Raw genomic sequence first — 24110 nt, forward strand, 5'->3', positions numbered from 1 at the left:
GGATAGTTGACCCAAGATATTTGAAGTCATCCATCTTTACGTCCTCTACTCCTTGCATCTTCACCTTTCCACCTGCCTCCCTCTCATTCACACACATGTATTCCATCTTGTCTCTACTGACCTTCATTCCTCTCCTCTCCAGTGCAAACGTCCACCTCTCCAGATTCTCTTCCACCTGCTCTCTACTCTTACCACAGATTACAATGTCATCTGCAAACATCATGGTCCATGGAGCCTCCTGCCTGACCTCATCTGTCAACCTTTCCATCACCATTGCAAACAAGAAGGGGCTCAAAGCTGATCCCTGATGTAACCCTACCTTCACCTTGAAACCATTTGTCACTCCAACTGCACACCTCACCACTGTCTCACTATCCTCATACATGTCCTGCACCACCCTAACATACTTTTCAGCTACACCTGACTTCGTCATACAATACCACAGTTCCTGTCTTGGCACCCTATCATATGCCTTCTCTAGATCCACAAAGACACAATGTAGCTCCTTCTGACCTTCTCTGTACTTCTCTACCAACACTCTCAATGCAAAAATTGCATCTGTGGTACTCTTTCTGGACATGAAACCAAACTGCTGCTCACTGATCCGAACCTCTCACCTTAGCCTTGCTTCAACAACTCTTTCCCATGCCTTCATGGTGTGGCTCATCAACTTTATACCTCTGTAGTTACTGCAGCTCTGCACATCACCCTTGTTCTTAAAAATGGGGACCAATACACTGCTTCTCCACTCATCAGGATTTTGTTAAACAACCTGGTTAAAAAGTCCACTGCCTTCTCTCCTAAACATCTCCATACCTCCACAGGTATGTCATCTGGACCAACTGCCTTTCCATTCTTCATCCTTTTTAAAGCTGCCCTCACTTCCACCTTACTAATTCTCTGCACTTCCTGATCCACTATCTCTCCACCCGTTGTCCTCCTCTCTCTCTCGTTTTCCTCATTCATTAGTTCTTCAAAGTACTCCTTCCATCTACTCATCACTCTCTGTTCACTCACTAGTACATTTCCCTCTCTATCCTTTATCAGCCTAACCTGCTGTACATCCTTTCCAGCTCTATCTCTCTGTTTAGCCAAACGATACAAGTCCTTTACTCCTTCTTTACTGTCCAGCCTCTTATACAGCTCATCATAGGCCTGAGCCTTTGCCACCATTCTTTTTGCTGTGCGACTAGCCTCACAGTACTCCTGGCTACTTCCTTCATCTCTCTGGTTATCCCACTTTATCTTAGCTGCCTTCTTCTTCTGAATACTCTCCTGGACTTCCTCATTCCACCACCAACTTTCCTTGTCTTCTTTCCTCTGACCAGATGAAACACCCAACACATTTTTGCCAGTTTCTCTCACCACCTTAGCTGTAGTTTCCCAGTCCTCAGGTAGCTCCTCACTGCCCCCAAGGGCCTGTTGCAATTTTTCCCTGAACTGCCTGCAACCATCCTCCTCCCTCACATCATTCTGGAGAGTTTATTAATCTGTCATTGCATAAGGGGAACTATACTGTATATTGTTATTATGTCCAACCTTGCAGCTGCACACAGCATGAACATTTCATGATGAGTGGTACAACAGAAGCAGTCTAAAATTACTTTAATTAAGATGAAAGTTGCTTCCTACTCATATAAAGGAGTTTTACGAAATTGATATAAAATGTTGGCAACATTCTCTACTCCAAAGAAAAAAGAAAAAGCATTCACCACTGTGTGTGCGCTTTCTGATTGTCAGATTTTATTCTTTGGAATGCTGACAGTACAATTTGAGTCAGCTAGTTTTTTTTTCTCCATCATGATCAGGAAAGCCCAAAAGCAAAGCTTGTAAAGGTGTGAAACACGGCAAACTCCATCATCCATCATCACTCGAACAACAGCTCGTACGCTACTGCCTGACTGTCACTTACACACTGTGGTACTTTTTGTAGTCCAGTTTCTGCTACAATGACAGACTCACATTGACTGGGATGAATGCTGTATCACATGTCCTGTTTCTAATGTCATGGCAACAACATGGCAATATGAGGGCCTTTATTCAACCAACCAGTGTCTTATCAGTTCAGTCAGCCCAACTTTCAGCTTCTGAATCACTCATTTGAATTATAAAGTCTCTTGATAATGTGCTGTTGGCTCAACATTGCTTAATCAAATCATGATGGCTGGATTGAGTAAGGCCCTTAAACGGTTATTAAAAGGATAGTGTCTACATGATCTATGCATGCTGGCAAGTATGGGGCTTAAACAGAGCTAAAGCTGGGTACCTTGTTGAACCGTTTGGCTTTTATTGTCCTTTATACGCTGTATCTGTATAAGTATTCCAAAGCATCAGTTTTATCATGAAATAAAATTTCCCAGATGTGATTATTACAGTGTGCACTGCAATAAAAGGCTCATCATTCTGTATAATGGTAACATTTACTTGGAACAAAAATAACAATTTCTACAAAAAATATTCAAATAATGTTCATTTACAATAATTTATACTTTGTAACCTTTCAGATAGACATAGATTTCTTTTCTTCCAATTTAGGCATAATATATACTCACCTCTTTCTGGAATCCATACATAAACACAATCTGAACACAAACTACTTAGACATTCATTCATTTAGCAGTACACCCACTTGACACCTTTTTTCATCGGATTTGTCTATTTACGCAGACTGAGTGAAAACTGACGTAGAGTAGAATGCAGCAACGTAAAAACAGTAAGGAGTCAGTGAGAGTAAAGAACCTTGGCATGAGGAGGCCTCAGTGATATCCGCCACAGTATAGACAAAAAATAAAACAAGCTGGATAAGTGCAGTGCCTGAATGTCAACGAGTGTCAACTCAGAACTACAAGAGGAACAAAGAAATTAAAAATGGTAATGTCTTTATTTTCTTCTATTTTTTACACTTCTTTTTTGAGTGAACTGTGAGTTGTTTTTTGTTTATTTTGGGAATTTTTTTGGTTTATAGTTCTGCCCAGGTGAACAGTGATAAAAGGAGAAGAGCAAGCAGCGATTCTCATTGTTGTGAAGGCGATCATGACCCTGGACTGAAAAAAAAAAAAACACACTGCGGCCGTCCCAGGACGTTTCAGCGTGGTGAGGTCCACTCAGTGCGTTACGGGTCTGCGCGCCCCCCTCCTCTGTCCGTGTGGTTCAGAGTGTTGCTGAGTGAGTGCAGAGGCTGGCTCTAGGCGCTGGCTCTGAGCAGGCTGCTGGTGAGGAGGCACAGCACCGTGGTTATGAGGCTGAGGTAGCAGGCCGAGGCGCCGTTGCAGCCTTTCTCCCCCTCGCAGCGCAGCTGCTCACACAACACGCCCTTAAACTCGGGCGGGCACATGCACTTCTGGTTCTGAAAGCATGTGCCGCCGTTCAGGCACTGCAGCATCTCGTCATCGCACACGTTCGCTGTGGGACAGAAGAAGAGAGACAATGACAATAAGAAAGCAGAAAATAAGAAAGCAGCCAGAAAAAGCAGTTAATCAGCCATCAGTTTTTCTAGCTTAGAACTGGAGCTACCAGGCTAATGTAGCTAACAAGTAACAATGTACACAGCATTTAGGGAATCTCAAACAGACTTGGTTTTGTGATTTCTGGTAATATACAACATGCTGTTATCTTGAAAAGTCCACAAAATTAATGGTGTGTATGTGGATGCAGCAAGAAAGCCTGTGCCAGGAGTAAGCTATAGACACTGAATACAGCCTACAGTGAACAAACAAAATTGTAATTAGAAATACAATGATATTACGTTATCAATCGTATATTATGGTAAATCAGTTGCTTCCTGTGTCAGTTGCACTCATACTGGTGGTTGAAAATGCACTTCATGATTCCACAAGAATCGTAAAACATAAACATAGTTCTGGAAAAATTCATAAGACTTTTATTCAATGTATATGCTACTGTTTTACATAATTGTTGTATTATTTACTGTACAATATTATATACACACACACACACGTATGTATAGCATATAAAATGTTTCTAGCAGTAGCAGGCCAAATCTTGCATCCTCATAGGCCACAGAGGAACAGGAAATAGTTGATGAAAAGAAACATATAGCTGCTGTCGGAACAAAACCTTGTATCTCCAAAATGGTAACTACAGGAGATGGAAAAAAACTACTTTTAATACAAGTCAATGGAAACAAACGTCTTTCCAAATAATTTTGGGCCATTTATCAAGAAATGGAACCATGCAAAGGACAACAGGTATTTTCAAATTATGTCAAAAACTGAAAAATGACAAAAAAATGGAGCTACAAGGTTTTGTTCTGACAGCAGTGATATATTGTGTCTACTGGAACAAAATCTTGTATCTTCAAAATCGTATATTTACAGGAGAAGCAAAAAACATTCTTTATATGAGTGTTCTGACATGGCAACATATACTCATGATAAATTGTTATAATATGGATTCATATTTTGTATTCAGCTGGACTTTAGTTAATTATTAGTTAATTCATCAAAACAATGCACTCTGCAGAAGACACCCATCCCAACTAAGCTGCAGTCTTCTGTTTCCTTTGTAAATGATTACTAATCCCAGGCTGATTACATTACTCAGTGACTTACGGATGCAGCCTTGTTTCCAGTTGTATCCAGGCAAGCAGTCCTCACACTTCTGACCCGTGGTGCCTTCCCGACATTGACAAAAGCCTGTCTCGTTGCAGCGTGCATGCAAGGAGCCCAGCTGATTACAGTTACACTCTGCAAAAAAGCAAGACAAGTTTACTTTCGGACAATTTGACTTCTCATTCTGGTTTTACACTAAAAGTGAAACTGAGTCCACTTTGAAATGTATGCTACACACATTGTGGGAGTTTAAAGTGAAATGGTAAGAGTTCTTCTGGGATTCTTTCAAATTTTTGCAATCCTTGAACTTGCAGGCTCTGGACCACCCGAGTTTATTCCCTCTTGATCAGCAGATGGATTTCAGTAGGTGTGTCAGCAGCTCTATTTAGTTTTAACTAATGCTGAGGACAGGGGAGCTGAGATTAAACCTCCACAACACAGTGAGAAACAGAGGGAAGCTGTGTTCACCTAGCAATCAGATTCATGCATTTTCATTTAGCCAGCAGATTACAAGAAATTATTCATTAAAAACTCAAAGAGCTTATTAGTCTTCCTTTTTGTCCAGAAAGCATTTTTAGTTTGTAATTTAAAGATCTAGGTTTACTAGGATTTAGTGAGCTGTAGTTTCTATGGAGTTCTGGAAATGGATAGTTGTGTGAGGATTTACTTTCTCCAGCAGAGGTCACTCTGTCATTGTGGCATTCACTAGATATGACAGTTTAACATACGCTAGGGTAGCAAGTTCTGTCCAGTGATGACCAACAATATGAATATTCATCATCTTACAAAATGTACTACTTTTGCAGTTTAGATAAACTGATCATTTCTTTTACACTATGACTGAACGGTTAAGTGTCTTTGCAGGCTATTCACTTTCTGTGACAGTCTGTCTAAGAAATCAGTTATTATGCTGTAATTTATTTTCAAGTCCTAAATCTTATCATGATTCAAATTCCAAGCTAGACTAGTCCTAAAGGAGCTTCACTGGACTGTACATGGCTGGAAAATATGGCCAAGAGGGTAAAAAGAGGAAAATGATCCAAGACTGAATGATATTAGTAATTTGAAGCTTCACTGATGCAGAACCTTTCATATGATCCAGATCAAGGGCTTTGACATTTTTAAGTAAGAAGGGAAATTGAGGAATTTCTTTTTAATAAACAGTAAAAACTTGCAGTTAAAAAGGAATTACACAGATTTTCCAAAAATTATGGATAATTAAATCGTTAAGATGTAAACAAAGTCATTCAGAAGGGTTTGATGTGAAATGCTCCGTTCTATTCAAACTTACAGATTTTCTTCACAGTGGTGGTGATGGGAACCAGAGATCACAATAGGCCTCATTCACTAATATCTTCCTAGGTTTTTCTTAGATGTTTTATTGAGAAAGGTCGTAAGAAAAAAGTCTACGTCAGATTTATGACGTGTTCTTAATCCACTGAATTGTTTGCACCTTCGTCCTCTTGAGTGTGTGCAGATTCTGTTCTTACCCAAGAACAAATCCTATATAGGAAAACACTGGTGAATCTTCATGAAAAACTGCATGAGTGGATTTTAAGAAAAATGTCTCCCTAAGAAAGGTTGGTGAATGAGGCCCAATGTCTACAACACAAATATAGCCATCTTACTAACTATCCTAAACCACCAGTAAATCCACATGCCTTCTGCGGTTTATATGTATGGTGATAATAGTGAAATAGTGGTCAATAGTAGTTCATGTAATAACTTTCTGTGAAGGAGCTTTTGGAGGCTTTAAACACTTCAGACATCTGCTTTCCATCACCACCACTGTGAACAAGTTCATCATTCATTTCATAATTTTTAAAAAAGAGGCGAGTACAAATTGTAAGGTAAAGCAGAACCTGAAGAAAAATGAGAAAGAAAATCTGTATCTGTAAGTTTCTCTAGAATGGAGCATTTCACATCAAACCACTCTGAATGAGTCGGTTTACAATTATCCCCTTTATCCATAAATGTTGAAAAATCAGTGGAATTCCCATTATAGGCAAGGCAGGGAGGAACGAGCAGCGAGGATAAGCAGAAGGAGGTGTTTCTGACTGACCTATGCAAACATTCTCATCGTCCAGCTCGGCAGAGGCGTTCCGGAAGTATCCGAGGCGACAATGCTGGCAGTTCTGCCCTCTAGTGTTGTGTTTGCAGCTCACACAAGTCACAATGTTGATAAAGTCAATATAGCTGCAGCGGTTTGAATGACCATAGCACTCGCAGTCTGCCAGAGGAAAGAGGAGAGAGGTGTTAGTGCAGGGAAAGGGTGAGGCCACAGGGAGAAAGAGGAAAAGGGCATGGGCCGGGAATATCAGGACAGTCACTCTAGGACTGAAGCACTACTGCCAACAGACTTTCTAGCGGATGTATCCTAATCCTATCCTACACTGCAACATTGCAGCTATTATACCTTAACAAAACTGTTTATTGTATTTCAAATCATTAATGGAAATGTTTTATGTGCCATTACCAATTATAACTGCATGACGTGCAGTTGATTTTAATCCAATCTTACAAATGCTGGTTTAGCTCAAACACTGATTTGTTGGGCTTTTTAGTTGAAAGCTGAGTTATTTAGTAAGCCATCATTTCCACTTCTTTAGTGTTTTGGTGCTTGGGGGCTGTGAATAATTGATATGATGTTTTAAAGATGCTGGTGATGTGGGGACCTGCTGTGGCGCAGTCCGCCGAGCGGCAGGACGGGGGCAAGAGCAACTAATGAAATATAAATGCTCAATTACTCCCAAGCTCTGGAAAGAACCGAACAATGTTTCACAAACAGTTTTCCATCTTTAGCAAGCCAGGAAGCCTAAACTTCACTAGCTGATAATGCAAAGTAGTTTTTTTGTATATAGCCATGGGCAAATCTTTGTGTTTCCATGAAAACACAATATACCTGCATCTGCTCACCTTAACAAACAAGCTAGAACATGCAAGCAGAGATCGAGACAGAGATGAAAACATTAAATGGAAAAGATGAACAATGTAGAAATGTTTGGAGGGCAATTTTTCCACAGTTTTCAATACCACCATCCTCCATTAACCTGAAGGCATATGCAGTATTCAAAGCAAGAGAACAAAACTGACAGACAATCACTGTCTTTATGAATCCCAGAATACTTTATATTATGACAAATGGCTTCAAGACAGTGTCAAATAAAACAAGTGTTTGATTCTGTTCTTCCTAAGTTGTTGTCTTACCTCCAAATCTGACATACGCTATCCTCGTCAGCTGAGTTCTTGGACCTCCAGGGATCAAAAGCCTTTGAATGACTTTGGAATAAAATCAGGGACCATTATATTTACTCCCTTGAATCAGAGCATTGGCTAACACTAGTATACAATACTGTGCAAAAGAAAAAGACAACCTATTATTAATTTCATTTCTAGTCAAAACAGCCATTAACCCAATTACACCCAACAACAATAAAAAAGTTTTTCCTTTTGACAAAAATGGCTATTTGGTGTCAAGCCACTTTTTCCCTCTCAAAAATCTCTGAATCTTTTTTTTGTATATTTTACATATTTAAAAAAATCATCAATCAAGTTCATGAAGTGAATCATGAATCATGAAGTGGGAAATTGAGAGGAACATTTTTTTCTTGAAAATCGGTTAAAAAAAAAGAACAAGTACAATAAAAAAGTACAATAAAAAATGGTGCTGTGGCTAAACCACTTATTTGACAAACTAACTACAAGACTCTCAAAAAGAATGAATGGTAGATGAACATAAATCACTACATACTGACATGATTGATATTATATTTTGTCATTGAAGCTACTGAGTAATTTTCGGTTCATTTCCTTACACTGAAAAATGAATAACTTGTAATTATTGGCCGTTTGAAGGGTGAATGGTGGGTGGTCTTTGACCTTTACACAGTAAGTATGGTTACCACAAATTTCCAAAAATACAGAACTCTACTGTAACAGTCTGAATTCAAAAACAATGTTGGTGGTGCTATCAAGGCTGTAAGTGCACTCTAACGCAAGCAGAGAAAAACTATGGTATGGGATTTCTTTACGTGGATCTAGTTTAAGCTAATCAATACTCTACCACTGCTAAATCTATTTTTGAAGCAGACGCTCCATTTCATCAATGGCAGCATCACTGCTTTCATGATAAAACAGCTTAGTTTTGCATCAGATTAATCTGGAGCTTCTGCTGCAGTTGTGCTGTCAAATGAGTGGAATGTCTTTGTAACAGGGCTGACATATACAACACAACTATACAAGCACAGATGCTACACACTACAGTTTTGATACCTTTTTTCTCATAGTCTTTCTTTTCATAATCTTTTTCTTTCTGTTTTTCCTTTTCTTTCTTTTCCTCTTTGGCCTCCCTGCTCTCTCCCACTTTCCGAGCTTCATTGCCTTTCTCAGCAGATACTGTGCACACCAGAAAGATTATCAGAGCACAGACAACACATCAGACGTCAAAGTTTTATTCTTTTATTTTATTCAACGTCATATGCTCATAATGGTCTTTCACAATAATACAGACTGTCTGCTGGTGCTACAGTGTTCTGCCAGAACACTTTACATGTATCCAGAACTTTAGTCATAGATGCTACCAGAGCAGTTGGAGGTGAGTGTAATTGTGTACCTGACACCTCTTTGTCCTTGTCTTTTGATTTAGCCGGCATGGTTTCCTCTTTTTCATCAGGCGGTGTTACACTCTTCTCCTTTCCTCCTGACTTGCTTTTTTCCTCAGGGACAGGCAAAGGAGCACCAGGAACAACAGGAGGAGAAGCAGCTTTAGAAGGAGGAGAAGTTTCAGCAGAAGGTGACTTTGGGACTGAAGCAACAGGAGGAGGGTCAGCATCAGGGCGAGGAATGTTAGGTTCAGCAGCTTCAGGAGGAGGGGATTTAGAGTCAGCAGCTTCAGGAGGGGATGCTTTAGGTTCAACTGCTTCAGCAGTAGGAGCTTTAGGTTCGGCAGCTTCAGTAGTGGGAGCTTTAGGTTCAGTAGATTCAGCAGTAGGAGCTTTAGGTCCAGCAGCTTCAGGAAGAGGAGCTTTGGGTTCAGCAGCTTCAGGAAGAGGAGCTTTAGGTTCAGCAGCTTCAGCAATAGGAGCTTTAGGTTCAGCAGCTTCAGGAGGAGGAGCTTTAGGTTCAGCCGCTTCAGCAGTGGGAGTGTTAGGTTCAGTAGCTTCAGGAGGAGAAGATTTAGGTTCAGCAGCTTCAGCAGTAGGAGCTTTAGGTTCAGCAGCTTCAGCAGTAGGAGCTTTAGGTTCAGCAGCTTCAGCAGTAGGAGCTTTAGGTTCAGCAGCTTCAGGAGGAGGAGCTTTAGCTTCAGCAATCGGAGCTTTAGGTTCAGCAGCTTCAGGAGGAGAAGCTTTAGGTTCAGCAGCTTCAGCAGTAGGAGCTGTAGGTTCAGCAGCTTTAGGAGAAGAAACTTCAGGTGCAGGAGCCTCAGGTGCCAAAGCTTCTGGAGGAGGAGCTACAGGTGCAATAGCTTCAGGAGGAGGAATAGCTTCAGAAAGAGGATCTCCAGGTGCAGGAGCCTCTGGTGCAGGAGCTTCAGGTGCAAGAGTTTGAGGTGCAGGAGCTTCAGGAGGAGGAATAGCATCAGGGGGAAGAGCTGCAGATGCAGGAGCTTCCAAAGGAGGATCATCAGGTGAAGGCGCTTTAGATACAGGAGCATCAGGAGGAGGTGCTTCAGAGGCTAAAGCATTTGGGGGTGCAGCGTCAGGAGGGGGAATTTCAGTTGCAGGAATTATAGGGACATTTATTGGAGTTACTGTACTGAGAACAGGTGACCGTGTGTTACTATTTGGGATGACTGCACTGGCAGTTGAAGCAGCACCAGGTCCTGGAACGACAGCATCAGGAGCCAATGTCATTGCATCTTTTACGACAGTGACATCAGTTGCAAGGGCAACCCTATCAGTTGCCAGAGCAACTGTATCAGTTACTGGAACAACCACATCAGTTGAGGTAATCACATCATCTGCTGAAGTGTTTGCCGCTGCACCAGTTGAAGAGGAAACTCTAGTTATATCTGCAGTTACCGCATCAACTGCCAAGGAAGTTCCATCTGTTACCACTGGAACTTCCAAAGAAGGAGAAACAATCACTGGACTTGCTTCATTAGTCTGTGTTTGCACATCAAGTAAAGTTGGTTGGGAGGCTGCTTTTGGTGAGGTAACTGTATCTTGTATTGTTACTGCATTTGCAACTTGAGAAACTCCACTGGTCGCTACTCCTGGAGCAAGTGTGCCAAGCGGCTGAGGGCCTGGATCACTTGCAGTTGTCATAGTAGCTGGATCATCAACTGGACTCAACTCCGCAAACGTTGCTTTCACATCGTTGGTCGCAGTTGCAGCTGTGTCAGGTACTGCAGTAACCATGTCCGCTGCTGAGGTAGCTGTAACTGTGTACAAACCACAGATAGTCAAACAGCTAACATTTCGTCCCTGGCATTGTCAGTATAGACGCCCATGACCCGACATTGCTGCCTTTAGGTCTTGACGTAACGGATGATATTGCACTGATTCAACCTTTTGCCATTTCCAGTTCAGCAGAAATGGGATACACATGCCCTGATAGCATCACTACAACCCCTGCCCATGCACCCCCCCCCCCCCCCCCCCACCCCAACACAAATCCATCCCGCTCCTCAAGGACAGGACTTACTGCTCCTTCCTGTTACGGTTTCATGTATCTATCTCCCTCCAAGGGTTCAATAAATTGGCCCTTTTTTTGGTCTCCCTCACCATGACCTGGCCTCTTTTCTCTTATGAAATATTTAGCAGCAGTTCATTCAATCGCTATTCAAAAATAGATCTAAAACGATTGAGCTTTGGCCTTCAGCTGAGCCCCACCTGCCACGCTGTGTGCTCCTTGAAGTCATTGTGTTGCACAATAACCGAGTATTTAATGATTTATCGCCCCTGGCGGCTGATAGTGTTCTGAAGCTGTGCTTGCCGTTTTCATAGTTGGAGCTTCAGCACTGGCATGTCTGAAACACCCAGGTGGATGCTGACAAGCACCTGGGTGTAGGGAAGAGAAAGGGCGGAATAGGCAAGGTGGTGGAGAACTGTTTTTAGACTGCACAAATAAATATTGTGTCATTTTGTTGTGGTCAACACATTTATTTTCTTTTCAACACCTGCTGTTTAGCCTGCGACACAATCAGCTCTCTGAGCAAGAGGAAAGATTAAGGTGAATTACTGATGCCTACAACACCGTGGATAACTTATTCATCACTTGCCTAAGATGTGGTGCCATGACTTCATCAGCTGTCAAATCATTCACACAACAGCCAAATCATTGAAAAGTCTGAAAATTCATCCATTTGAGATGATAACTCAAGACCTCCAGTTCGACCTCAAAAACTTACAACTAGATTTTGGCTCCACTGATTGATCCCCCCCTCTATCAGTGACAGCAGGTTTGGACCGCAGTATGAGTAAGCAGCACCTGTCTGAGGTGTTTCCGCAGGCTGTGAGCCAAGCTGGCCCGGTGACTTAAGCAGGCACCCTTAGTCAATAAGAGCTTGAGCCTAAGGAGCTCACCGCATGGTACTGTTAGTTTGGCATGTTGGCCCATATACGTTAATGACTGATTTAGCACAGCAGTAATCACGTTTAATCCTGTCGCCTCACGCCACCTCAGGAGAGAATATGGCACGCTATTACCACCATCAATCACTAGTGGAATTAGACTGAAATAGCTCTAGTCTCTGCTGCTTGCGCTAAAGGCAAGAGAGAAAGAGGAAACTCCGGTGGGCCCGGCACATTATTTTAGCCCTTCTTCATCCTAAATTGTCCTAAGTGGTCTGTGCTCTGGGATCTGTGACTCGAGGAATCCATTTCCTGTTAAATATTTTATCAGGCATCAAAAAGACAGCAAATTTATATTGACTGGCATTCCCTCACCTTTGTAAGACTTTCTGTCATTTCTACCAAAAACAACACTGTACAATATAAAGGACAATATTTCCAGTCACGTTTTCTCCTCAGCAGACTGCATGCAGATGTGAAGGTGAAGCTTCTGAAGGAACGGTTCTAATGTATGCACACTCACAGGCTTTGGAGGACAAGGAGCCGGAGTGAAAGTGCCACTATAAACATCACCTCTGTTGAATATCCCACTCTTCAATTATTAACACAAGTGTAGCTGAATAAGTTGAACTTGTGAAGAATCTCTATCCCAAATAAATGGTCGCATTCCTGCACATATAAACTCCAGCAAGGTCAAAAACGTGCCAGAAAAGTATGTACCAGAGTTCTAACACCCCCTCGCTGCATTCTTGGAACGCTCTCACACTTATGCTAGAAGACTAGAAGAGAAAAAAGTTTGATGTTTTTGTTCTTGCAGAAAGAAAGTGTGAGGAGTCAGTAGTGAAGCAGCTTCTGCATGGCACCTCTTACCTGTCAGGTCAGGTTCTGTAGGCACTGGTGCGGATGCAGCTGGAGAAGGCAGTGTGGATAGAGATGGACTCTCTGTCTGCCCAGCACCAGGAGGCAGTGCCATTGTAGGCTGGGTACTTTCAGCAGGCAACACTTGGGAGGGCAGTGTCAGAGCATTGCTTAAATATGCTGAGAGAAATTGGACCTGCAGTTCACACACATTCTAATTCCAGTTTACTGAATGTTATGGGTTCAAACTGAGTATATATAAGATCTTCATTTTAGCTGTGAAACACTGCATAATCCAATGGTTTCAACCATTCATCTACGGAATCACCATAACATCCAGTTTTCAGGATAAATTCTTTTTAATCTAATAATCAAGGCAACTAGAGGAAATTTGTAAAATTTCAGCCAGGTTACATGAAGAACGTTCATGTGACATGCACTAATCCAACATACTGGAAAGGTTTCGACACTGAGGTTTGACACTATGTTATTGCGAAAAATGCGTGCCTTAGCAGAGCATGGGCATCAGATCAATTCTCAGTATGACGTCCTGAGTTCAGATATCGCAATTGGAAGCAGGACAGAAAAGGTTGGATTGGTGCATTCTTAGTAGTACTAATACATAAAGAAATAAAAACAAAACGAAACTAACCTAGTGCAAAACACCAATTCAAGACAGCTTCAAAAACCTAAGACCTACCTAAGCACAACACTAGTTCTTAAAGCACAGCTACTATGTTGCAAACACCACAAGAAAGCTACTATTATAAAGTGTCACCTTAAAGAAAAGCACTCTAATTGAAAACACTAGCCCAAAGCTATTTTAATTCAACAGGCCATATTAAATCAACGCTAATCCATCCAGCAGAGCTACTCAGGATGCTAATGCAGTCTCTGCAGATCCCACCTGGAGTGTATGACAGCGGGTCCCAGGCTGCAGAGCTGACTGTGGGGGCAGGAGAGGCAGTCAGCGTGTCTCGGGAGGGGCCGGTGTCTAGTCAGCAGAGAGGAGGGTGAGTTCTTATATACACACAGATCAAATAGCAGTATGCTTTTGCCCATCAGAGGCATTTCAGCCTGACTTCAGCACAGACAAAGGGCACTAAGGACATGACTAAACACAGTGTGGTGTGTTTAGGGCTGGGCAATATGATAGTAGGTTATCGGCATTGTGATAAACTATGTATTACATAAACCTTTCTGAGTGTATTATGGGTAATGTCAACACTTCTACAACACTGAACAACTGCATGTATCCTAAAAAGAGACAGATTTACTTGCTGAGTGTGCTAACATACACTTAATAATCTTATAACTGCACACAATCTAATTTTGGCAGTAATTTGTTTAATGACTTTACAAGCACTTAGGTAATGAGATAATGGGGAAAGTCTGGGTTTGCATGACTCAGGCAATAGCCAGATTTTACCAGATTACCAGAAAATCTGAAAATAATCTGAAGATATCCAGCTGATAAATAACATTCAAATTCCTTATGTTGTTTGTTTCAGCATTGCTCCATCCATCCATCCATCCATCATGTAAACGCAAGTACAAGTAATTGTTTTTGTTTACAAAACTATTCAATTGTAATTACTAGGGCTGTTAAACGATTATTCATAATTAATTGCATTTGTCTTATTTGCTCAAATTCAACACTAAAGGCTAACAAAATCAGATCTTTTCTATTTAAAAAGCAGTTTTGTTACATCTTTATGAGTGGATAAAATCATAACATATTTATTAGTTTTAATAATTAAATAACTTTTTTCACTTTTTGAATACAGGGTTCAGAAGAATCATGTGATTTCCATAGATTAAATGCAGTTTCCAATTTTCCAGTCCAGCAAGAGTAGCATGTTCCAACCAATAATTGTGTATGTGTATATATATATATATATATATATATATATATATATATATATATATATATATATATGTATATATGTATATATACACATACACGAACCATATATACATGTATATATGGTTCCAGTTCATCTATGACTATAGCCTGAACCAGAGCTATTACAAATATTTTGAGTGGTCAAACAAGGAAAATGCATAAAAAAATTACTGCTGTTAATATCATCTTAACGTGTTTTAAGCACCTTTTTAAAACTTTCAACTTACCAACCCTAATAATGAAAAATGTACATATTTAATAACATTTTATATGAACAGCTGAAGTCTGCACTACCAACCTTTCACCATTATCTTTAAAGATAATGACACAATGGACTGACATTTAAATCAACTACTTTATGCCCCAAAATTGTGGAATAATCTTCCTACTGATGTCAGACTCTCTGATTCAGGAGGTTTTAAAAAAACGTTTAAAGACTTTATTTATTTATTTTATTTTATTCTCTTGCTTTTAACAGCTTTGATCAATGTGCTTTATAAGTCTGTGTGCGTTTGAGTATTTAAACTGTGTATTACTTATTTGAGTATATGATTATAATGATCTTAATCGTCTTGTATTTTATTTGTAAGTATTTTGTAAAGCACTTTGTGAGTCACTCTGGAAAAGTGCTATATAAATAAAGTTTTACTTAGTTACTTGTCGCTATGCAGTTTGTGCAGTTACTATAGGCTGCCTGTTTTGCCCATCCTCGTCACCACTACGGTGGGACGGGATGGACTTTCTACTCAGACTCACTACTAAAATATACAGAGATCCCTCCCCTCACAGTCACACACACATAGAGACACTGGCTGGCCTTGACCACCGCAGCAGGAGTGAGGTGTCCCCCCCTGGTTTAGAGGGATGACCGTGTCATGTCCCGGTGTGCTGTGGCTGATGGGAGCATTGGGATTCGGCGCCGTCAGCCCGCAGTCTGCCCACAGCTGCCCGCTGCTTCCTGCTACCAGGCATACTGATGTTTTATTAAGGCCACGGCCCTCCCAGACGCTTCATAATTAAAGCATGGCTCAAGATATGAGCTCCCAATTCCACACTTACAAACCCACCCGCCTGGCTAACTACCACAAAATCATTATATGCATTCTGCCAGTTAACAAGAAGGCCCCTCATTACAGCCAAGCTCTGTTTACCGAATGCTGTGCCACGTACGAAAACATTTGATTTCAGTCGCGATCCTCCTGAGGTGATGTGATTAATTATAATGTACTTTCTTTTATTGTGTATCTGTTTCAATAAATTCAATCAATCATGCAAAAACAAGGAACTGGGCAACTTTTCTTCCATTACTGTCATCACAAAACCCTTTTTTTGTTTTACTTTTTTACAGCACATGAAACTGTCAACTGACCCTTGAATTGTGTGAATACTTCCTGACAAATGGACTAACAGAAATGGCCCAAAATCACTCTGAATGAAACCTTGTTAGATCGAAATGAAGTATTTTCATTCTCCTATATACAGTTAACGTTTTTTGAGAGTTTTGTTACCACAGCAACATTTTGTTTGTGTGCTAATACACTATACAGGCTTTCAGAAGAAACAATGCAGAACAGCATTTCCCTGCATGACAGTTTTGATGTCTATGGGGAAAAATAATAAACCAATGAGGAGAAATCTTTGGCCTTGGAGAGAAAGAAGCTTTCCTCATAGATATTCTATGTCAGAGGAGTTCAGGTGAGGGGAGCCTGTGACTTTACCCTTTTCTTTCTACTACACTGCCAAAGCGATGCACTGAATTTTAAGGGTGTAATAACTATAATCCTAATAAGTCTATAAAGCCTGTATAGCCTATGATTTGATTCTGTTCCTGAGCACCTGGGTTCACAATTCAATTCAAACTTTATTTAAACTTTGAAATACTTTGAGGAGAGTATAGCAGATTAAGAACAAATAAGAGCCAAGAGTCATTTGTAACAAAGGAAACAAAAATATTGGCAAATGACAAAATTAATAAAATAATGAAACCCTTTTAAAAAAAATAATTTTCTTAATTTTATTATATAATAATTTTAATAAATATATAAACAATACACTGTGCATAGGTGTGCGTGAGTGTGTTAGCTTATTTCCACAATTTTCTTGGAGGTCCAGTATTTACAGTTGCCATCCAATACCTAGTTTATCTAAATCAGGTGTGCTGCTAATGCAATTTTTAAAAAAACAACAAAAAACATGAACCAAAATTGTTTTTCAAACTGTATACTTCTAACCAAAGAAGAAATTAGTCTTGTTTTTAGTGTATTTATATTTTTTATATCTATTTATTATATATATATTTATATTTAATGTTACAGACTGAAAACACATTTAATTAGCACTTAATATATTTCACTTGAAGCCTGTTACATAACACTGACATCATGCCATAAACATGGCAAATGTCATGTGCTGTCCTGAGTGGTAATGGCAGACTTATCTCAGTAATACTACAGAGTCATATTGTCAGTACAGTTAACTGTCATGACAGACGCCATAAGATTGATGTGCTGATGGCCAACTTGAGTACATTTAGGAAAAATTTGCATGTGACATAAGCTGTCATAACAATGGCTGGTAATGTTAACAGGACACTTTTACATTACTGAACAAAATCTGTGACATCTGATAATTCATGACAACATATAACATGACATGCTAAGACATGTTCCGTGTTATGTGGCAGCCTTCAAGTAAATTGTTCCCCAGTTTTCTTGGCTGCCTAACTGCATGTTCACATTAGGAGGTGACAAGCCTTTCATCATTGCCTCAAGTTTGTCTCCTGTGGGTGTGGTCAAGGCTGCTCTTGCTGTCATGAGTGCACAAATTCCAAAAATATATGCTGTATACATCACCTTTTGTTTAAAATATGAACTCTGTTTCTATTCTCAGTTTACAAGTTTGTAAATTTCATCTCTTTTTTGTGCAATACTTTTGGGAACAGCAGCAAAGTTATGGTAGCTCAAAAGTTCCGCTAGCAGAAGGGACTTTGGACCCCTGTGTCTACAATCAGTCTGAGAAATTAGTCTGTGTCAGTCACTTTTGCTTCACTGTGTAATACTTAATTTGCATAAAGTTGAGAAAATTTCAACTCAACTTGTCGCTTGTTGCCCTGCTGCAGTATCTCTTACCGTTAAATCTGGTCTACAAATCGGCCAATCCTTTAAGAAATGACTGGTCGCCTGTCACTTATCACCTGCTAATGTGAAGGTAACATCAGTGGTCACTTATCAGCACATTAGCAGCTTATTTAGAATTCCCTGTGCTGAAGGCTACTCAACAACAGCATGAGCTAGCATTGTGATGTGATTTATCAATCCAGTTCAGGCTGATAATACACCCTGATCACATTCACTTTAAATCCCTACAATTTCAGAAATGTTTTGTTGTTGTTATTTATGTATATACAATATATATAATACATATATACAATATATACAATATATATACAGATACAGACACAATATATCTGCAAAGACAAATCATAAAGGACGGGGGAAGACGATCACGTTCTGCTCCATCTCTAGTACAAAAACTTATCTAGGAAACAAAAAAGATACATACAGTTTCACCGTAGTGAAGATAAAGCACATATCACCCTACTAGTTTTCTCCTAATTTGCGTAAGTAAAACTCCAGACAATGTACAGAGAAGACAACTGCCACTCAGTAATGTGGCAATTCTGGGTCTGTCAAATGCTAGAGAGCTCCCCAGCAAGTCCGAAATGCTCCCCAGCAAGTCCAAAATGAATGGCTTAAAATGGAGCATTTAAGCAAAATCACAGTTTGTGAATGATTAAACATTATTTATATAGAAGAACACGTTCATTTCCTGAGCACAAAACATGTTAACACCTTTTTTAAGTGCTATTGAACTTTAGAACAGGAATTTATAATGGCACTTCATGTTCAAGACATCAATGAATGCAAATTGCTTCATTCAGCCAATGAGCTGCTCCACTCACCAACCAATCAGCATTCAGTAGCAGTAATGCCAAGAAATCAGCACTCAGTAGCAGTTACCCTGGCTAATCAGAGCTCAGCAGGGCTAATGTTAACCAATCAGCTCTCAGTAGCACAGTAATGCTAATCAATCAGTGCTGAGTAGCAGTAATGCCAACCAGTCAGCATTTAGTAGCAGTAATGATAGCGCCCTACTGCCCAAAAAACATTTGCAGGACACACACACATATATATATATTTAAAAAATAAAGGAAGGTGGTCAAAAGGTGGTTAAAAACCATTTTGACTTTTAAGTTTTTAGTATAGTTCTATTCACTCCCATTCATTTAGGACTTGACCGTGGGCACCCTCTGCCTCTTTGCAGTCATTTTTAACAGTAGAAATAGGAAGTGGCCAGGCCCTTCTTAAACTGGCTGTGCTTTGCTCAATTTTGTCGCATAGCTGACTCCATCCATTTTGCTTCTCCAATGTTTTTGCTGCCTTCTGCCACCAGAAATCACCAACTCTCACTGAAAATCAATGACTTTGTTCCATTGCTGCTGGTGTAAACGCAAGGTAAGACTTTTGCACAGTGCAGATTTTATTCAGTGTAAATGATGTACAAATTTGAATTAAGTAAATTCATTACTTTTTAAGTGTTATCCAGTTTTGGCTGAATGAATGCAGTAGAGGCTTCCAGTGTTCTACAACCTTTCAGAGGAATGCTAATCAAATTAACCTTGTACGGACTAGTGATTATAGCATTGAGTGGGACTTTGTGTGCATGTGTTTGTGTATGCATGGATGGTGTGGGTGTGTGAATGTGTGTGTGTGTATGACAGAGAGAAAGTACATGGAATGTCCTGTACTGGCTGTGGTGTTCTGTGGAGCGGAGATGTGCCTGGGGGACGTCAGGAGGGCAAGCATATGGCCAGCAGGAGTGTGGAACGTGAGTACTGGCAGATCCCCCCCCCACCACCACCATCTGCCACTACTCCAGCATGGTGACAAAAGATGGGGCTCTGCCATCCACGGCTCTTCCTGCCTGTCCACACCATGTGCACTACAAACACAGCCACCAACACCGTGAGCATCCGTGAGCTCATATGAGTGTTTTCTGATATTTAACATGACCTTGCATTGGTTATTAGCCACATTAGCTTTAATTCCAATTCAACAAGAAACAAACTTTAGGTTTCAGGTTTCCTCTCTTGCTGCATGTTTCACTTCAAAATCTTATGACTACTAGTCAGTATATTGCAAACTGCCTCAATCATCATGTACTCACCTGAAACCATGTTAAGTTTATAAGAAACTGACTTGCTTATGATTAGGATTTCTAACACTGTACAAAATAAACAACATTAATAAAACAGTAACAGTTGAGCCTGTCACAATAGTGAAATGTTAGCTGATTATTATCTGCCATATAAATAACTGTGAATAACAATTTAATTGCCTTTTTGATTATTTACTATAACTATTAAAGCTCAAGGATAAACTGGCAAAATTGGCTGATTATCTATCTTACTTTCTAGCTCCCAAATGACAACATAAACAACTTAAGCCCTCTAAAGCTCTGCTCTGTAAAGTGGTTCAGAAAATCGTTGTGTCTCAATTCATGTGTTTTCCTCTTTATTTTATTTACGTGTATGCAACTTCACCTAAAAAGGTTGAAAACGCACCCATTTACATTACATTACACTACATTTAAACACTAATCCAGAGTGACATATCGCCATTGTTGGGACAAAGCCTTATATCTCCGAATAGCGAACTTTACAGGAGAAGGAAAAAAACATTAACTTTGAATGGACTTTAATGGAACAAGACCTTTTTTTTAACACTTTGGACCATTTCTATTGGTTCATAATGAAGATACAAGGTTTTGACCCGACAGCAATGATAATACACACATAAAGCTAACAACTGTAGGAAATAATGACCATCAGCTCAAAAAAATGCAGATGATTATGTGTTTCAGATATATTATGCATTTACCTTGATTGGGTAAATCAGACTTTTCAGGTTCTCCTATCAAGTTAAATCTGCTATCATAAAAATGAATTCACTGACTTTACACAAACTTATTAATGTAATTAAGCTAGTTCACTGGATTTGCTATAGTACAGCTGTGTTGACAACCCCTGTTTACATAAACATTATCACTCAGGGTTTCAGCATCAGAGTCAATCTGACTATTTATCAACCAGCTCTCTAGCAGGACAAGAAAACTAATATTATTAACAGTTTACTGCAGTTTCAGGTCCTTTTTTCAATGCTCCTGAACTATTGCTGCATCAAATGAAATATAAGCTGTGTTTGTGCAGAGGATAGTCACTGCTCTAATTCCACTCGACTGGATGCAGTGAAGTTATTCCCTGAACAGTGTAAGACACTGGGGCGTTCAGTCCTGCACAAACAGCGCCCTTGCTGGATAGATGTATGAGTTATTTTGGGTCTGATGGGAGGCCCACAAGATTAATAAACATTCATCATCCAAACTCCAAATCTCTCTCGCTGTCTCTCTCTCTCTCTCGCTGTCTCTCTCTCTCTCTCTCCTTTAGGAGACGCAGGATTGAGAGTGTTTGTGTCACAGCTAGAATCTCTCACCTTGGAGAGCTTCAACCCACAATCCAAAGAGCGATGAAAGATGGATGAGATTATATCATACAGCACACTGCACTGCTTAAACATCCACTAAAAGTACACTGATGGCTACCTCATTGAAAACTTGTGGCCCTAAAAGATAATCATGCTCTGTTTAACCCTTAGAAAGCAGTGATTACCTTCAACAAGGTCCTGCAAACACCCTGAAACAACAACACTAAAACAAATGGAGAAATTCTGTTAAAAGTGGATTCTAAACTTTCACTCCACACCACATTTGGGTGCTATCATGATTTCAGCTTGATTAAAACATATTGCACAGTGTTGTTTTGCAAGAAAAACAATTTGTAACTTTGTAATTTTCTGACACAGAAACAAAGAAGAACAATACAAAAAAGTCAGTAGCGCAGGCCTGAACCTGTGGATGCAGACTGCAAATGTAATTCATTGCTTAACCTACTGTGCAATTAAAAATGGAATAATGTAGTTTCATTTGAACATTACAGCAACATGAAAGTAATTACTCATGAATTCTAGAGATAAAAAGTCTTTTTTAAAGTTTTGCACCCAGTAGTCCAAATATTATTGAGCTTATTGAATGTGGTAATGATATTTAGATTTGTAACACGTTTAATCTGGTTGGTTATAAGTTACACTTTGTGGGAAGCAAAGAATTAAGCGCAGACACACCTCTTCATATCTCTGGTTATTTGATTTGCTAGTGCAAACACCCTCTCCTTCCCCAGATGGCTCAGGTCATCCCACTGTCGTGGCTCTGTTTGTCCAGGTTATCAGTTCTGTTCTATGTAGCATAACTTTGAGGGAGCTTCAGAGACCTTAAGAACGCACTGCTACAGCAGGCCAAGCGCAGTCAAGTCTGTTTTTCCTCCTGATATATTCATCCTGAAGATTGACATATTCTTTTTGTAGTCTGATCAGTCCAAAGTGTCCAAAAGCAGACCACAAACCACAAGCCTACCTGTATCATCACACATCAGGCCAGTTCCCTACTGTATTATGGCCGGCCGAGGCAGCAGAGGTAGCAATCTTTTGATAACTCTTTCTAAAAGTTCACTCACTCTGAAACGTCTTTGCTGTACTTCTCGTCTTATTAAATCAGCAGAACTGTTCAACAAAATACTCAGTTTAAGGAAAACTCCAATTCACCACACTGATCACTGTCTGCTGCATCTGTAGCTTTGGTGCAGTTATCACTGATAACATGTTGGCTTAAAACTCACTCATAACAGTAGCCAATGGCAGTTGCTGAATTCCATAGGTTTATTTGAAACATGCTTTTTAATAGAGCTGCTAGTTCTGACGGCACAATCTAATTGGTTGGGAAACGTTCTAGCTAGTTTTTTCACAACAACTGAATTCTTCCACTTAACACTGTTTGCTATGTAATGACTGGAGCTTTTGCCTTTTAATACATACATCAAATAAGAAATGAATACATTTGAATATCTTTGTATTTCTATAATACAGCCCATTTGGTCAGATTCTGAAGAAGAGTATGACACCACTGCAGGACTTCAACTCCTCAATTTATCATGAAATAAATGTCCAAAAATGGTCAAGCCTACATTTCCTCACTCCTGAGAGGACAGAGAACAAACTACAACCAAATATCAGAGACGCCTTAGTCATTAAGGGACTGTCTAAAAAGTGTATCATTCACAGTTTAATTTCCCATGTATTTAGCTAAAAGAAAGAGAAATCACATCAAATCAGTTGTAGTAAATGGAGTGGCTTCTAGTTTTTGGCCTTCTAGTTCTTCTGGCCACTAGTTTTTATTGTCACGCTATTTAGTCATGTTTCCTTATTTTAGCTAAATAAATGAGAAATGTTATGCACTGTTTAGGCCCTTAATGACCGGTGATCTGCATTTCTGAAACTTGTTTAGTGAAATTTACCAATGGACATGCTTGAAATACATTTAGCTGTAGGTGGTTCTTTGTCTTTTCAGTGAGAAAATGTATATTTGATCCTTTTTGGATGTTTATTTCAAGAGAAATGAAGGAGAGCAAGTCGAATATCCAACATAAAGCCAACTTTTCCTCACTATTTGAAATGCGAATATTAGCATAATATAAAGCATAATATTCGGGGCTTCTCTGCTTTTCTTTTCTTATTTAATTAGCTGAACTGTGGTATAAAAACAGAAAGCTCGAGGTAATGAGTTGTCTTGAATAACGTAATGGCTGTTATGATCTGGCAATGATGTTAAACTCAACCAATAAAAGGTCTATACTAAAAACTTCACAGGCAAATCCACAGGCCAGCTATGTTTTTATTTCATTTTCAAATCAATTGTTTTTGGTAGTTTTAAACTGCCTATGTGCTTTAACTAGACACCAGGCATCTTTTCTTTTTGCGTAAACGTTGGCCCAGAGATTGTTGTTGGGGGTCAGAATGCACACTATGTTGCAGTGCATCCTGGGGATTGTAGTGCATCTCAGGGTGAAACAGGCTACTAATAATAGAGAATTAAAATAATTTCATGGGCCGAATAGAACTGTGTCACGGGCCTGACTTGGCCTGTAGGATCTACGGCAAGCAAAACACAGCTGTGATCTTTTGTGAATTCTTCAGTCAAAAGTGTTTTTTAAAATTTGCTGAAGAATCTGGAGAATTTACGGTAACACTTTAGTAGTGTGATGGTACAGATGGAGTGTCACTGGCTTCTGATACCAGAAAAAACGTTAACGTG

At 39.8% G+C, this 24110-nt stretch overlaps 1 protein-coding gene across 1 annotated transcript in view; it reads right to left on the minus strand.

Moving 5' to 3' along the window:
* Window positions 1-1730: 1730 nt before the first annotated feature.
* The window catches only part of ntng2a (netrin g2a), a 99030-nt gene continuing 76650 nt past the window's right edge, over window positions 1731-24110 (minus strand). Inside the window, exons 6-8 of the mRNA XM_017716110.2 lie at window positions 6634-6801; window positions 4572-4706; window positions 1731-3402 (exon numbers count right to left, since the gene is read on the minus strand). Of these exons, the coding sequence (XP_017571599.2) occupies window positions 3185-3402; window positions 4572-4706; window positions 6634-6801 (521 nt within the window). The 3' untranslated portion in view covers window positions 1731-3184. The remainder of the gene's footprint in view (window positions 3403-4571; window positions 4707-6633; window positions 6802-24110) is intronic.

The sequence above is a fragment of the Pygocentrus nattereri genome, chromosome 28, assembly GCF_015220715.1.
Source record: "Pygocentrus nattereri isolate fPygNat1 chromosome 28, fPygNat1.pri, whole genome shotgun sequence".
Taxonomy (NCBI): domain Eukaryota; kingdom Metazoa; phylum Chordata; class Actinopteri; order Characiformes; family Serrasalmidae; genus Pygocentrus; species Pygocentrus nattereri.